The sequence below is a fragment of the Neodiprion fabricii genome, chromosome 6, assembly GCF_021155785.1.
Source record: "Neodiprion fabricii isolate iyNeoFabr1 chromosome 6, iyNeoFabr1.1, whole genome shotgun sequence".
In the NCBI taxonomy this organism is placed as follows: Eukaryota; Metazoa; Arthropoda; class Insecta; order Hymenoptera; family Diprionidae; genus Neodiprion; species Neodiprion fabricii.
In genome coordinates, this window is record NC_060244.1 from 19,989,718 (window position 1) to 20,004,463 (window position 14,746).

Below are 14,746 nucleotides of genomic sequence, written 5' to 3' on the forward strand. Positions count from 1 at the left end.
TTAATATTAAGTGACCTTATACTCAGAAAGATTATCAAAATATATAAGTTACTTTGAGTAGCGGGAGTGTTTGCCAATTTTGTAATGTATCGAGTAAATGTTCCACTGTTGATATCATACGGTTTATTATTTGTTGAGAAAGAAGACGTGTTGCACAACATAAAAAAGGTTGCACAGCTTTTGGTGGCACATCATGAATATACCGTGGTTGTGAAATAAGGCGTACGATTTCCTTATAATAATTTTGTGTGACAACCATTGCGCCCTTTTTTAGATCGTAATCAGTTATACTGATAAACCTGTGAAAATATTTTTATGAAATGAAACATATTAATACTTTTGTTGCATAAACAAAGAAGTTGGTAAATTATAGATACTTGGTAGGATCCATGTAACCCAATGTATGATATCGTCGAAAATCACATATCAATTCTGGTAGTAAATGATAAGCTTTGACGATTATATTCCGCATAAGTTTGTGTGGTAGGTAATACTTCTCAGAAATTACACAACGATTGCGCAAAAATCTTTGCCGATGCTCCGTTCTACCTTTGTACTTCAGTGGAGTTATCGTGCTGTTTGGCGTATCACAGGTACAGCTTACAGCAATGATTTGTCTCATTCCCAATTCATGAACCACTTGATAATACATTTCTTTTGTATCAATCAAGTATCTGTCAACCAGTTCTGGGTATTCATCTCGATAATTCTTTCGGACCAGGGATATTATATTCTGTTCCCAATCCTGTAATCAGATCATAGTACAGATCATCTGACACATCATCTGCTTTGTAGGGCTGGTATAACGTTTACAGGTTGCCAGACCACTTTACACCGGTAAGAGTTAGCGATCTACATATGTGACATTCGTAATAAATCTTGTCTTTACTGGCAAAAGTCCAGGGGTAGGTAAATTTTCAGCAAGTTCTCTCATTTTTTGATAGTAAAATCCTTCCGGTGGCTGCAATTTACATTGGACTGCCTCTTTGCGATTTGCCACACGAGCATGAAGTCGGATTTTTGTTTTAGCAGCTATTCCTTCCAGCATATCGTGAACTTGGTGGGCATACATCTTCGATCACAAAGCAAAGATACCATTATATGCTATCGTAGCTTTATTCGTACAAATTCAAATGCTCTTTTCAGATTCTCGAGCATGGATTAATCCAGAGAAAAGGAAGTTTATTCGATTGTGTGGTAAATAAGGCCATACAAAGATAAATTTGTGGTACCTTGCTTATGCGAAAGTTACACAGAGGGTTTTTGAATGCTTTCTCACTGTCATATTGATGAATATCTGGAATTGGAGTCAGATTGACAGCTTTCGTTTTACCATGCAAAAGATTATACAATTCCTGTCCATTCGACATCTTATTTCATATAAATTTGGCAAATATTTTGTAGTTATTCGTTTATCATTGGTCTCTACAAATTGCTTTTTATGTGTAAAACAAGGTACACGACCTGTTTACGTGAACTGTCATTGTAAAAAAAAAAAAAGAAAAGTCGAACTTCAGAATGATAATAAGTGTGCGTGATCGAAGCATAATAGTTACATTAAAGAATACAAAAATGTGAATAAAAAAATAATACGTTAACAAAACGGATATGTTTATTACCTTCATATTACATAATTAGTATAAAAATATGCAAGGATGTTTTTCACATTAAACTGAAACACACACACCCTTATTTCACTGATATTTAATTCGCCTATGAAATTTATTTTGGTGTCATAGCCAATAAAACTAACACCTACATATTCACAGCTTAATGATTCTACTTACCTTAATCATAAGCTTAAATGTTCTAAACTGAACATATGGAACTTCAACACAGTATGTGTACTATTTGAATAATTATCACAATCATTTATTTTACATAACTATTAAATCAGCTGTAAAATCTAGTTTTGGATTTTATACATGGAGCTTAGAACATGCCTTTCGTTAAGAAAAAGTTTCAGCATTTCACATTAGCGAAGTTCTGGTAATATTGCTCTTCAGAATAACCAATAAAACTTATAAATGGTTCACATCATAAGAATTGTTACAAATGCATTGTGAATTACAGTGTAGAATGATTATTGAAAATAGGAAGGACGAAAAAATAAAGACAAAAATTTTTAATACACAATATTGGTCCCAGTGTCAGAAACTTGTTTGCAAAAATTGAATATCTATCGCAGCAAAATGTGAAATAGTCAAATCAGTTTGAAATAATTCTGTTCTGAACGAAATACACAAAAATAAAGTAAAAAATCTCACAAAATGGATTGATTGCAACTCAGTGTTGCCCAACACCTTTCACAGTATCTGCACTTACTGCGCACAACCGCTTAAAACGATTCAAAGTAAACTTGTGTACTGCCTTCGTCAAATTATGTGATAAGTCGTAAGGATCTTGAATGCACATTTCTGAATCGATTTTGAACACCACAGAGTCATCATAGTTGTTTGCAGTAACATGCTCGATATATGGTGTCATTTCTTTTGGTAGTAAATGAAGTTTGAGAAAATCTTTTTTCAACATAGTCTTGCCTAGAAGCGGGCAGGCTACAGAATTATAGAAATCGAAATCAGTATAAAAAATAAAAAATCCATTCAACAATTCCGTGAATGTACGTCTCTTTCCATCTACTTCAAACTTCTCACAAATCCCAGTCTCCCAATCTGAAATTAAAAAGTTTACGGATTTCCATTTTAATGTAACGTAATTATTATTCAGGTATAGAATTCATAACGCACAAAAAGATAATTTACATATTTCCTATCTAAGAAACTTAATCGTTGCATTTTACGTATGATTCTTGGCTAAACATTGAATCAGTTCTACTTGATATTGCAGTATTAAATAATATTTTAAACATCACACATTTAAATAACTTCGCGTTCTATATGTTTATCTTTTTTTAAATTCGCGAAACAGATGATGAATACAAACATTGTAAAAAGGCGATATAAATAAAGCTCATATAATCTATTATTCAGTACGAGTCCTTAATTTTCAATTTAAATGATATTCAATGTTTTTCTAAATGCTTGCATATAATGTACAAATTTTTATGAATGTACTCACTATCAATTATTTTGGATCTATTCTCCTTCGCTATCAAACTGGCAATGCTTGGTAGAATTTCTTCAACTTGAAGATAGAAAATAACATACCAACTAAGTGCATAGTTTGTTATGGAGCGTGACCCTGACAAGTTGCATACATAAAGCCATTTCTTCAGAAATAGCATCAACTCTCTGCATAGTGGGTAATTCTTAATAAAGCACCTAGAAAAGTGAAATATTAGATTGACGAAATTGAGAATATTTTATGGAAAATATTGCAGACTCAAGTTTTATTTACTTCAATAGCTTGGTATTTTCAACGCTTAGTCCATTTTTAAATGAAACATCGCAGCTCAGTGCTGTGGGTCTGTGATGTAGTTTGATAATTGGTGTCCTTGACGACACCAGAGTTTCACGTATTTCCCATAATTCGGTACTGTCATATAAGCATTGCTCTACAGTACTTATTAAGTGTTTTTGATATGCCTCATCCTCACAGTTTCTGTTTCCATTGTACATACCTATAACGAGTTACAGAAAAATTATGTAAAACAATATTAGTACTGTTACTGATTTGAAAACAAAACTGATGAATGGAAGTGGAAGACACACAAAAAATTTACATAATCTAAAACGCTTACCGCAATCTAGGAAAACGTCAATATCGCTATCTGGAAAACCCAAGCCAGAAACTCGCGATCCAAATGGATATGCATTGGCATCAGGAAAGAGTGGTCTTATAGTATTTTCCAAGCATTTTAACAGGGAGTTGACTTCGACTTTTTGGCCAGTCAATACTTGATTGGATGATTCAATCAAACTGGAAACTTCTACCTTATGATTTTTTAGCAGAGCTTTTGCTTGGTTTGGCAATACACATCTTGAATAGTCTCCGCTTCGCACCAAGGCTTTGTGCAATGGATGTTTACAATGTTGGTCATAAAATTCAGGAAAGCCCAGCCATAAGGCTGCGCATGGTATGCAAGTATCATAAACCAGTCTCTTCCGAACTGAGCTCTTTTTTTTTAAGACTTTCTGATGATTCTTGTTATATATGTGCTCTGTGAAGAAAAATTCCGTTTTGAACTGTATGTTGCAAGACTGGCACCAATAAAACTGAATGTTGTACCAAGTGCTTTCTGTTTGTATCAAAATATCGTGTAGAAATTGGTCCATTGCTTTATTCCATAACTGTTTTTGATAGTTGTGAGAAGCTTTTTGAACGTGTAGAAGAATAACAGCATCGTCGTTTTTCAAAGATATGTCGCAAGCAAAACACTGAACAGTATCATCTGAAATTTCTTGAAGAAATTGCTTGGAAAGCATCAGGTCGCTCCATTGTTCTGTATAGTTTATGAAATGTTGATTATCTCGTTCCATCTGAGCTAAATAACCAACATGTGAAGAGCTGCGGATATGTTCATAAAAAGTCTGTACTTGACTAGGTACACTGTTCTGACAAATCAAACAATAAATTGCATTTAATGCTTTTGGAAAGCACAATTGGCTGCTCAATTTGATCATTCTCAGTTTTTCTTGATTCATGTCGTAAATGTGCTGCATATCACTATTGAAATATCGTGGATTGATCGTTTTTCTTAAAACTTTTTTTTTAATAACTTGTTTGGGTTCCTCGACTACTATGGGCCTTGATAAATCATCTGCTGAAACATCACCTTTAGGACTAGAGTTCATATTTTCCTCGATAGCAATCAAATTTTTGTGGTGTTGTCCTGATAAATATTCAGATACAACTTGGGAGCTGGAATGTTTGCATTCAAATAGCTCCTGTTTGAATTGACTAGTCCCTGAAGGTACTGCTATTGTATTATCACATGTTGCATGAAGAAAAGATTCTTTCTGAGCATTTTTACCACTGACTGTCTCTGTTTGAAGGGATTGGTAAATACTATCAACTGCTACAAACATGCATTTCACATGATTTGGAGAACGGATGTGCTGGTTAGTATTTCTTCTCTCTGTTAGTGAATGGTCACACAAAATGCAATAGAAATCTAACCTGTAGAGATTAATAATAAAACTCTTTGCCCACTTTCGACATTCACCTTCCATGAATTTTACAGGTGGATACATTTCCATGCGATTTTTTTGAAACTCTCTGTGTTTTTCCTCTTTAATATGCATACGGACAGAGCTCGCTCCAACCATTGTCTCTTTGCAACAATAACAGAAAAACTTTCCTGGTTTTTGTTCAATTATCTGATTATTTACCAGAGTGAGATTTGAAACCAGACTTTTTTGTAGCTCGTCATTCTCCGTAAACTTCGTAGAATGGTTGCTTTCATTGAAATGAACAAGAAACTGTTTCCAACTACTAGAAATGTAATTGGTACAGAACTTGCAGTTCAAGTTTCCATCAATTTCTACACAACTCGTGATAATTTTTTCAATTTTTTCACAATGGGTCTTCGCTAATATATGCTTCAAGCAAGTGTAAAGATTTTTCACTGCTAAATTACAAATAAGACAGTTAAAACTTACATCATCTTTAAAAATGCCTCTTGCATTAAGATTACGTGATATTTGATCTGTTGTAAATATTATGTTGTAAGGTCCTGTTATTATATCATCCCGTACAGCATGATCAGAGGATTTTTTCTGGGCATTTTTTATACCTACAGTCTCTTCATGAAGGGAATGGTGAATAATATTATTTTTTGCAAGCATGTATTGAACATGATCTTCAGTATGGATGTGCTGTTTAGTAATTGCTTTCCCAGGTAGTGAACAGTCACATAAAATGCAATAAAAATATAATCTACGTAGATTGAAGATAAAATTCCTTGCCCACTTTCTACATTCACTTTCTCTGAGATTTATAGGTGAATCCGTTCCCATACGATTTTTTTGAAACTCTTTGTGTTTTTTCTCTTCAACATGCATTTGGACAGAGTTTCCTCCAATTATTGTCTCCTTACAACAATAACAGAAAAACGTTACTGGTTTCAGTTCAATTATCTGATTATTTACCAGAGTACGATTTGAAATTCGAGTGATTTGTAGCTGCTCATCTTGAGTAAACTTTGTAGAATGGCCACTTTCGTTGAAATGAACAAGAAACTCTTTCCAACTACTCGCCACGTAATCGGTACACAATTTGCAGCCAAAATTCCCGTGTATTTCCACACAACTGGTGATGACTTTTTCAATGGCTTGACAATGGGAAATCTTTAATACATGCGTCAGGCATTTTCTAGCATCTTTCTCTGATTTTTGGCAAATAAAACAGTAAAAACTTGTGCCGTTTTTGAAAATGCCTCTTGTATTGAGATGCGGTGATTCTTGATCTGTTGTAAGTAATATCGATGACGGATCCATTTTAGCTACTTTTTAATTTTATCTGAAAATGGTAACATTCCTTTATAAAACAAGTAAATAATATTATTGACTAACAATGGTAGTTAAAACGTGCTCTGACGATGCGGAATCTAATTTGGATGTAAGGAATAAGACTCAATGAAAATATTCTTAGAGTGTGTGTTGACTATTGTAAATATTGACAAGTTTCTCAAAACGACTGTACGAGATGAAAATGAGTATGTTTGTTATCAATAAATATTGTCACTTCGAATAGACCTCTCTAGGTAAATTCAAGTCAAGTTTGCCTTTGTCAAGCAACAATTACTTCTGAGCCAATTTTGCGTGATCTGACCAATGTTGTGATATCTCTGTACTAGAAGCTCTGTTATGTTTTATTAACCTCTCAGACTATTCGCACGTGACACAGCAGTGAAAATCGATAATAGCGGTAAAGGAACAGAAGAAGTACCTCTTAGACTCATCGTCACTTTATTTGATACAAATTATACTTTTTGCATAAAGTCACGGAAATGACGTTTTGTTTGCGAGTATACAATGTTATATCGTTCGATATTATTAGAATTTAAATACAAATTTACCGTCACAGTTTGAGTCTAAAGTTTGAATCTTTGCTCGTCCTGATAATTATCACATTTGCTATCCGTCGTCCCCGACCTCTTTGCACTTGAGAGCAGTGCAGATTATTGTTGTAACGTATAAACATTGTACCTCTGCAGACTGTACGATTTCAGAAACGGGGACAGAACCGAGTATTACATAAATGTTTACATGCTGGACCTTTCCTAAGTACAGACCAGTACAGACAACTTATAATTTTCCCACAGTTTCCACGGTGTTTACACCGTGACTATTTCGAAGGGTGATGCATAAACTGATCAGCGCACGCGCCGGGGGGCACTTACTTTTCATCGTGCTTTCTATGAATCTTATAGTTCTAATACAGGGGTTCCGAGGGTTCCCTGGATATACCAGTCGACCAGTTTCCAAACCTGTATATAAAACTAGACAAAAGCAGCTGCCTAGTTGGCCAGTGCCAGCCAGTGCAGCACACTGCTATTTACCTTCGCAACGCCCGACACCCTCCGTGTTCTTTCGGGCTTGTGGTTGTCTGTCTTCAATCCACTTTAATCACGTCTCGGATTTTTAACAATGTGTCACGACGCCATGTACACAAAAACAAGATGAAACATCGATTGATTTGAATGCGGTAATGTAAAAAGAGTACCAACGATATGTTTAAAGATGGTGAATCTATGTGATGTTTATACAAAAATATATCTACCAAAAGATATTCAAGCATCTTCCTGAGCGGACATTAATTCATCAATCGGAGCGTGAGTATACAAGTGTTTGAATGATTTTCAGGTTAAGTGCCCCGTTCCCTATTGCTTGGAACTACAAATTCTTTGAACTCGAGTTGTTATTCAGTTTAAAAGAAGCTCACGAGTTACCTTTCCGCTGTTTCTCAAAAATACATGAATGTCACCGGTGTCAGGCACAATTGATAAATAATGAGCGATTATTTCAACTGTACTGCACACCTGGAGTGTGTTTACTGCTCGGCCGAAACACAAATTTTTAATTAATTGTCCTCCGACTTCTGCAGTTTTTATTTTATCTTTTCATTGTTAACTGCATAATTCCTATCATCACTGGATACCAATTATGGCTGTTTTCCTCTTTGATTTACGTTTGCATGTTTATATCAACAAAAGAACACAGCAAAATAGTTTTTTTCCATGTTTTTCATTCTTATGCTGAATCAATTATATCAATTTTCTGTCATTCTCAAGGTAGTTCGCATTTAAAATTATCCGTAAACATTCACTTTTCTTTTACTTCCATATTTTATCATTTGGACATCACGTTTAATGCATTCATTCAACAATTGAATTCTCAATTCTAATATGTGAACATCAATTGAGATTATTTTTATTAGAATTCTACCAAAGAGCAGTTGTAATTTTTTATAACTTTTACCAATAACTTACAAATATGTTTAAAGATGTTTCAAATCAGTACGTGTTACAATTCTCAGGTGTTCACAGTGGACGATGGAAAGTACATCCCCAGTCAATATTGAATGGTTGGAAAACAAACTGACTGTGTCAAACAAGATAAAATCTTTAACGAATAAGATTGAACCTCATTTCGTGTCTGTGAAAGAAGAGGTAAATTTATTTGAAGAAAATTCATATTCAAAGCATTCTGGGCCACGAGCTAATTTACTTGAATGCTTGAAAAAGCATAAAATTAATCAAAACACTTTCGCTCTACCGCCAATACAGAACCAGAACCAAATTACTGTGAGTTCAAAAGTAGATATTATCGTTTGTCAATTAAAACTGAAAGGAACAACTTCACTTATAAGATACCATAATTACTTTTAAATATTCATGATATTATAGGCTACCAATTCGAGCTTTAAGACAATGAGTCAGGTTCATGAAATTGTGCCAAATGATAGGCAAGAAGATAATGAAAGGATAGATTCTCGATGTCAAGTTGACATCATTGACATGAGGAGTGATCAAGTTTTAGACTACAAATTTATTCTTGTTTATGAAGATCAGGCATCCAAATTTGTTATACTTCGCCCATTAAGAAGCAAAGATATGAATGCCGTGGTAACAGAATTGTTTGATATCTTAACAATCATTGGACCACCTCGAGTTTTACAGAGTGGAAACGGAAGAGAGTTTGCTAGTGAAATCGTTCATGAGTTGAGGTCGTTGTGGACGGACCTATTAATGGTACATGGTAATGTTCAGATGTCTACCACTAGTACTAAACGAGATTTTACCAAACTTTTAAAAACCTGGCTTGTACAAAATCCTGGTAAAACATGGCACGATGGGTTGAAGTTTGTTCAAATAAATGAAAATACAACATTGCATTGTGAGTCTGATAAAACTCCTCACGAATTGTTATTTCTCAACAATCGTAATGGTGCCTTTAATGTTTCCATTGGTACAAACCACACTATGCAAACAATATGGTGCGAAGAAGATTGGCACAAAGTAATGGATGATCAAAAGCGGAGTACAGTAAATAATGATCATGCAAAATTACTTGGAGATCATTCTAGCCGAAGACACACGAGCCACTGCTTGGTTGTTGAAAACGATGAAAATGTATGTATGGCATTCAGTCGTTAATTTTCATTTTTTTATTTATCAGATCTAAGATTTCAGGAAACTGAAAGTTTATCGCAAATGAAGTAATTACCAGTATTAATGCATCTGTTTACATTATCTTCATACAAACTAATAAAATGTTATTTTTCTAGTTTCTCGCAAAGGATGATAGCAACGATCAAAGTAGCAATACAATTGAAAAGAGAACCAGACGATCCTTTGCCAATTCTGATAACTCCAGTGGATTTAAATTTGTAAATGTTAAAAATGGGAGCCCGTTGCACGTTACACAATTAGATGACTCACAATCAGAAACAGAAGCAAGCGTAACTTGTCATACTAAATCAAAACAGCGTGATAAATATCAGTTAAAATGTAAAATATGCCAAAAACGATACATGAAGTTGGGCCATCTGAAGAATCATATGAGATCACATACAAAAGCAAGTGATTACGAATGTACAATTTGTTGCAAAAAATATCGCCTCCTAACGGTTTACGAAAAGCATATGCGGCGTTTCCACAATTCAGATGAAACTTCATCAAGCGTCACAGATGCTGGAGCGAAAGATCTTGGTAGTGGTACAGAAGAAAATTTTTACCCAAAAAAAAAACTTCAGGTTGAGGAAACACGTGACAATACTGCGTCACACGATCATAGTAAAGAAGCAAATAAAGTTGGAAAACGATCGAGTCGGTCAGTTGGTAAGAAATTATCAAAGGAGGTTAGATCTACCAGGTTGAATGGCTCACCGTTATTAGAATGCAGCTATTGCCAGCAGAAGTTTGACTTTCCGAGTGTTTTGAAAAGGCATGTGAGATCGCATACTAATGAACGCCCATATGTCTGCAAAGTTTGCAATAAGAGTTTTAAACAATTGGGACACCTCAGCCAGCACTCACTGACTCATACAGATTATCGTTCCTTCCAGTGCGCGACATGTAATATAAAATTTGAATCATTGGACAGTTTGAAGATCCACACGCAATCGCATCGAGGTGATTCCCTGTTGTACAGGCCTAAAGAAGTATATCGATTGTTTGAATGCGATAATTGCAAAAAAGTATTCACAACCAAAAGCGTTCTGGAGAGGCATATATTTACACATACTCATGAACGACAGTTCGGCTGTAAAGTGTGCGGAAAAAGGTTTAAGCAGGCTGGCCACGTTAAGTCACATATGTTGGTACATACAGGGGAGCGAAAGTTCGAGTGTACGGTTTGCTCAAAGAGATTTAGCCTTTCGAACTCCCTCAAAAAACATATGTACATTCACAATGGTGAGAAGCCCTATCAGTGCGACGTTTGTGGTGCTCGTTTTCTGGAAAAACGAAATTTGAATGGTCACTTAATGACTCATACAAATGAACGACCCTTTTCCTGCAACATTTGTGGCAAGAGATATACCCTTGCAGACACTCTCAGGCGTCACATAAGCGCGGCTCACGAGGATGGGAGGACATACCAGTGCGAGATCTGTGCTAAAATGTTTAAACAGTTGGCGCATTTGTATGTACATAAAAAGGTTCATACAGATGAACGGCCTTATCAATGTCACCTGTGTGAAAAAAATTTTAAGCATAAGAATGTTTTAAAATCACACTTGGCGATACATGCGAACTTGCGACCCTTTGAATGCGATGTTTGTAAGGCCACATTTGTAAGGAAAACTAATCTCCAAACTCACATAGCTTCTGCACACATGAACGAGCGGCCATATGTGTGCACAATTTGTAACAAACGATTTAAACAAGTCAGCCACTTGAACGGTCACGTTGTTGTTCATAGTAATTCCATGCCTTACCAGTGTGACTTTTGTGATCGACGTTGCAACAGGTTGGATAACTTGAAAAAGCATATGCGTCTACACACTAAAACTAAAGAATAAGAAAGTTTTCCTCAACGCGTTGACAGGGGCTACAGTAATTATTACAAATACTTGACGAATTAGATTGGAATTCAATGATATTCTATGAAAATGTTATCCTGTCGTGTGGAGAGTTACATTTTTTTGAATAATTAAATGATACAGCACTGACCCTTGCTAGTGATCAGAATGTACTTCTTATGTTGAAATCCTTATTTCTTTTCAATAATTAAATGATACAGCAAAGATCCTTGCTAGTGATCAGAATGTAGTTCTTATTTTAGAATTTCAATTTGCATGAAAATATAATAGAAGAAGTAATTTTACTTCGATTGACTGAGAAAACAAATATGGACAATTCTGTTATGATTTATAATTGCTTAACATTTAAGCATATTTTTTACCATACCTATTTATACGTTTTATTGTATTGATTCATACCGGACCTGTATAATAGGATACCTGCAGTATCTTCATTTTCTTAGTCAACAAACTAATGCTGCGTTTGGTTAGTCTGTATGATTGTGAGCGATGTTTAACGTAATTTTTGATAATATTTAAGTTGAATCTTAAAGCTAGCAAGTTTATTTAATTTGTGTTCCTAAGATGGAGGTGAAATTAGGCAGATGCTGTGTGTAGTTCAATTTGGAAACTAGGTATTATTTACGTTAACTTATGGAGAGATTAAAATTCGCATCTTGTTATGCAGATAGGTCATGTTTTTATTTTACTATTCTGAATCGTGGTGAATTTCAGGTGCCTAGGTGCGCTAATTGTCCAGTGTAGGGATCAGTGTTTGTAAATTGCGAAGCGTTTTTTCTTTTTAATGTACATGTATAAAATGGATGAAAAATGCGTTGCAATGTTTTTCAAATACTTAGATTTCTTGCAGCCATTACTAAAATAATTTCTACTACAGCTTACAACGAAAATCGTAGTATGCAGTTAGCGATTCAAAACTTTTTCAACATGTATGTATTTTCATCTACAAAAACCAAAATACTATTTCATAATTAAGAAAAAATATGACAACGGTCATCTGTTCTCTGTACATGTAATGTAATGTTTCATAAATTCATTAGTTGTACAATTCTAACCGTTGGAATAATACGAAATAGTACATACCCAATTCAGTATGTATATACACGTTTAAAATCACCTGGATATGATGAAAGGAACCCGAGATTAACTAAACATGAGGAAAGTTGTGGTTGGTCAAGTTAGGTACTACCTTGAATATAAATAAAATGATTGGAAATTTCCACAATTGGTATGAAAACTTTATAACTTCTTACTCCCGACTGACTAATTGTAGGATCTAATTCACGCATAAATTCTTTTGTAACGATGATGTATATTTTTTATAATAAACGATTTGAAAAAATCTATACTTTTATTGTAATCATAAGTTGTCATTTAAAACTGACATTTCACTGCTCACACAATGTGTGTTGTGATTATTCGCCGTATGGAGGAGTCTGATATATATATCACGGAAAATATTACTTGTTTACGTGTGCGTACAGATGACCGTGACAATCTACTTTAATCTACTTACGTAGTTCGTTTCACGCAGAAAAGCAACAGTACTATATTTTCATTGCAGTCACGAATTTAATATCCGTAACCCGGAAAATCGGTAAAGCAGTTTTAGGTTATATTTCTCCTACTGTGAAAATTATTCCATTTTAAGGTAGTTCACTTTTTATACGGCCATTTAATGCACTACTAACACCAATTTTCAAAACAGGCACGCTCTAATCTGAAGTAGCAATCGAATAGGATGTCGGTAGCTCGGGGTAAAGTTTTACTCTGTAAGGCCAAGGCGCAGGGTGAACCAGAGGAAGGGGAGAAAGACTATGTTACGGTTCTCGAATCAGCAGGATTTTCATGCACGCAACTACCCGTTTTAAGATTTGAATTTATCAACCTTAAGAAGCTGCAGGTTCTCCTTGTTCAAAATTCATACTCAGGTATAAGGAATTCGAAGCTAGTATTGAATCCCTTCTATTTTTTTTAATTGAATTACAACGTAACATTGCTACTTTGAAAGTATGAAAATCAACTTAACCATCTACTTGTCTATTAATTAAGACATTTTCAATTTGTCCGGATGACTAGGTTTGATTCTTACGAGTCCTCGCAGCGCAGAAGCTGTGAAACTTTCTCTCGAACAGGGAGAAGCATGGTTGGAGTCCATCTTTAGCCATATTTGGAAAAATCTGCCCATCTACTGCATAGGTCCAACGACAGAACGAGTGGCTAGAAATATTCTCGGTTTACAACGTTATTGTGGTTCTGAATCAGGCAATGCCGAAGAGCTAGCTAAGTTCATAATAAACGAAATGCAATCTGCAAGTGATAATCCTGAAGCAAGGCCTCTTTTGTACCCCTGCAGTGCTATTGCACGCGATACAATGTCAACTACTCTCGAAGCTGGTGGTATAACAATGCAGAAATTACCTGTCTACAAAACTCTACCCAGCAAAACGTTACAAACGGACTTAAACGATATCCTTAGCAACTCGCTACCGGAGTATGTAGTTTTTTTCAGTCCCTCTGCTGTGAGGTATGTTACAAACGTGATTAAACGAAATAGATCGGAAAAATTGATTGAGCAAATGAAATTTGTAGCTATTGGTCCTGTGACCGAAAAAGCTCTTGTCGAAGCTGGCTTAAAAGTATACGCAACATCTCGCCAACCTGATCCTATCGCGTTATCAAATGCGCTTCAGAATATGCTAGTTAAAAAATGACTAGTGTAGCTGTGGTCCTAATTTTCTTCTTTTTTAATTCACTACCATAAGTTCTACGAAGACCACACATTTTATTCTCATGAAAATTCATCTACTAAAATTATCTGATGTAAATAGAATTCTGTATGATTATTGGCATGCAGAGTGGGTAATTTAATAAATTAATGATTTCTTAAAGTGTATATTGGTAATATAGGTATATCGGCAGGTTGTCTACAGGTTTATTCGAATTACAATTTCTCACATATTTTAAAACAGTGCTGTAATATAAAGCAACATTCAGATGTAATAATAGCCGATGCACTGCAAAGTTAAGAAATAATGTATGTAAGACCTTCGTGCGATTTATTATATTTTATCAGTTCAATAAAATTCATCCATGCAAAGCAGAGTCTCTCAAGAAATTGTTTACAATATAATTCTGCAATCCATAGTAATCATCCGCGTGGAAAGTTTCGTTTTTCACCGGTTTGAATCTTGCGAACTGACCCTGAAGAGTATCACGTGACCACGACGACCAGTTCCATCTGTCGGATGTTTTGAAAATGATTGGGAAAATGCTTGTGAGAAGGCCTCCTGGTAAT

At 35.0% G+C, this 14,746-nt stretch overlaps 3 protein-coding genes across 6 annotated transcripts; 2 read left to right on the plus strand and 1 right to left on the minus strand.

Annotated features, from left to right (window-relative positions):
• Positions 1 to 1,581: 1,581 nt before the first annotated feature.
• On the minus strand, positions 1,582 to 7,220 carry LOC124185598. The gene is made up of 5 exons (XM_046576491.1): positions 6,980 to 7,220; positions 3,701 to 6,420; positions 3,358 to 3,580; positions 3,079 to 3,281; positions 1,582 to 2,672 (listed from the first exon to the last, which is right to left on the minus strand). The coding sequence occupies exons 2-5, from the start codon at positions 6,396 to 6,398 to the stop codon at positions 2,287 to 2,289; spliced, it is 3,510 nt and encodes a 1,169-aa protein (XP_046432447.1). The 5' UTR covers positions 6,399 to 6,420; positions 6,980 to 7,220; the 3' UTR covers positions 1,582 to 2,286.
• A 186-nt stretch (positions 7,221 to 7,406) lies between these two features.
• LOC124185599 (zinc finger protein 888-like) lies at positions 7,407 to 11,427 on the plus strand. Its single transcript, XM_046576492.1, has 4 exons — positions 7,407 to 7,735; positions 8,440 to 8,707; positions 8,810 to 9,535; positions 9,691 to 11,427. The coding sequence occupies exons 2-4, from the start codon at positions 8,456 to 8,458 to the stop codon at positions 11,425 to 11,427; spliced, it is 2,715 nt and encodes a 904-aa protein (XP_046432448.1). The 5' UTR covers positions 7,407 to 7,735; positions 8,440 to 8,455.
• Positions 11,428 to 12,618: 1,191 nt separating this feature from the next.
• On the plus strand, positions 12,619 to 14,542 carry LOC124185601 (uroporphyrinogen-III synthase-like). Of its 4 annotated transcripts, none has more exons than XM_046576504.1 (3): positions 12,619 to 12,676; positions 13,157 to 13,379; positions 13,528 to 14,542. In XM_046576504.1, the coding sequence occupies exons 2-3, from the start codon at positions 13,190 to 13,192 to the stop codon at positions 14,160 to 14,162; spliced, it is 825 nt and encodes a 274-aa protein (XP_046432460.1). In that variant the 5' UTR covers positions 12,619 to 12,676; positions 13,157 to 13,189; the 3' UTR covers positions 14,163 to 14,542. The 4 variants fall into 4 exon arrangements, with proteins under 4 accessions (XP_046432460.1, XP_046432459.1, XP_046432458.1 ...); XM_046576503.1 differs by lacking the exon at positions 12,619 to 12,676 and adding an exon at positions 12,842 to 12,922; XM_046576502.1 differs by lacking the exon at positions 12,619 to 12,676 and adding an exon at positions 12,847 to 13,099.
• The last annotated feature ends 204 nt before the right edge of the window (positions 14,543 to 14,746 follow it).

Coding starts and splice junctions, on each gene's coding strand:
- LOC124185598 (XM_046576491.1), bottom strand. CDS start 6,398: ATGGATCCGTCATCGATATTACTTACAACAGATCAAGAATCACCGCAT. Junction 3,282..3,357: donor GAAAATACCAAGCTATTGAA/GTAAATAAAACT, acceptor TCACTTTTCTAG/GTGCTTTATTAAGAATTACC. Junction 2,673..3,078: donor TAGATCCAAAATAATTGATA/GTGAGTACATTC, acceptor TTTTAATTTCAG/ATTGGGAGACTGGGATTTGT.
- LOC124185599 (XM_046576492.1), top strand. CDS start 8,456: ATGGAAAGTACATCCCCAGTCAATATTGAATGGTTGGAAAACAAACTG. Junction 8,708..8,809: donor AGAACCAGAACCAAATTACT/GTGAGTTCAAAA, acceptor ATGATATTATAG/GCTACCAATTCGAGCTTTAA. Junction 9,536..9,690: donor TTGTTGAAAACGATGAAAAT/GTATGTATGGCA, acceptor TTATTTTTCTAG/TTTCTCGCAAAGGATGATAG.
- LOC124185601 (XM_046576504.1), top strand. CDS start 13,190: ATGTCGGTAGCTCGGGGTAAAGTTTTACTCTGTAAGGCCAAGGCGCAG. Junction 13,380..13,527: donor TGTTCAAAATTCATACTCAG/GTATAAGGAATT, acceptor CCGGATGACTAG/GTTTGATTCTTACGAGTCCT.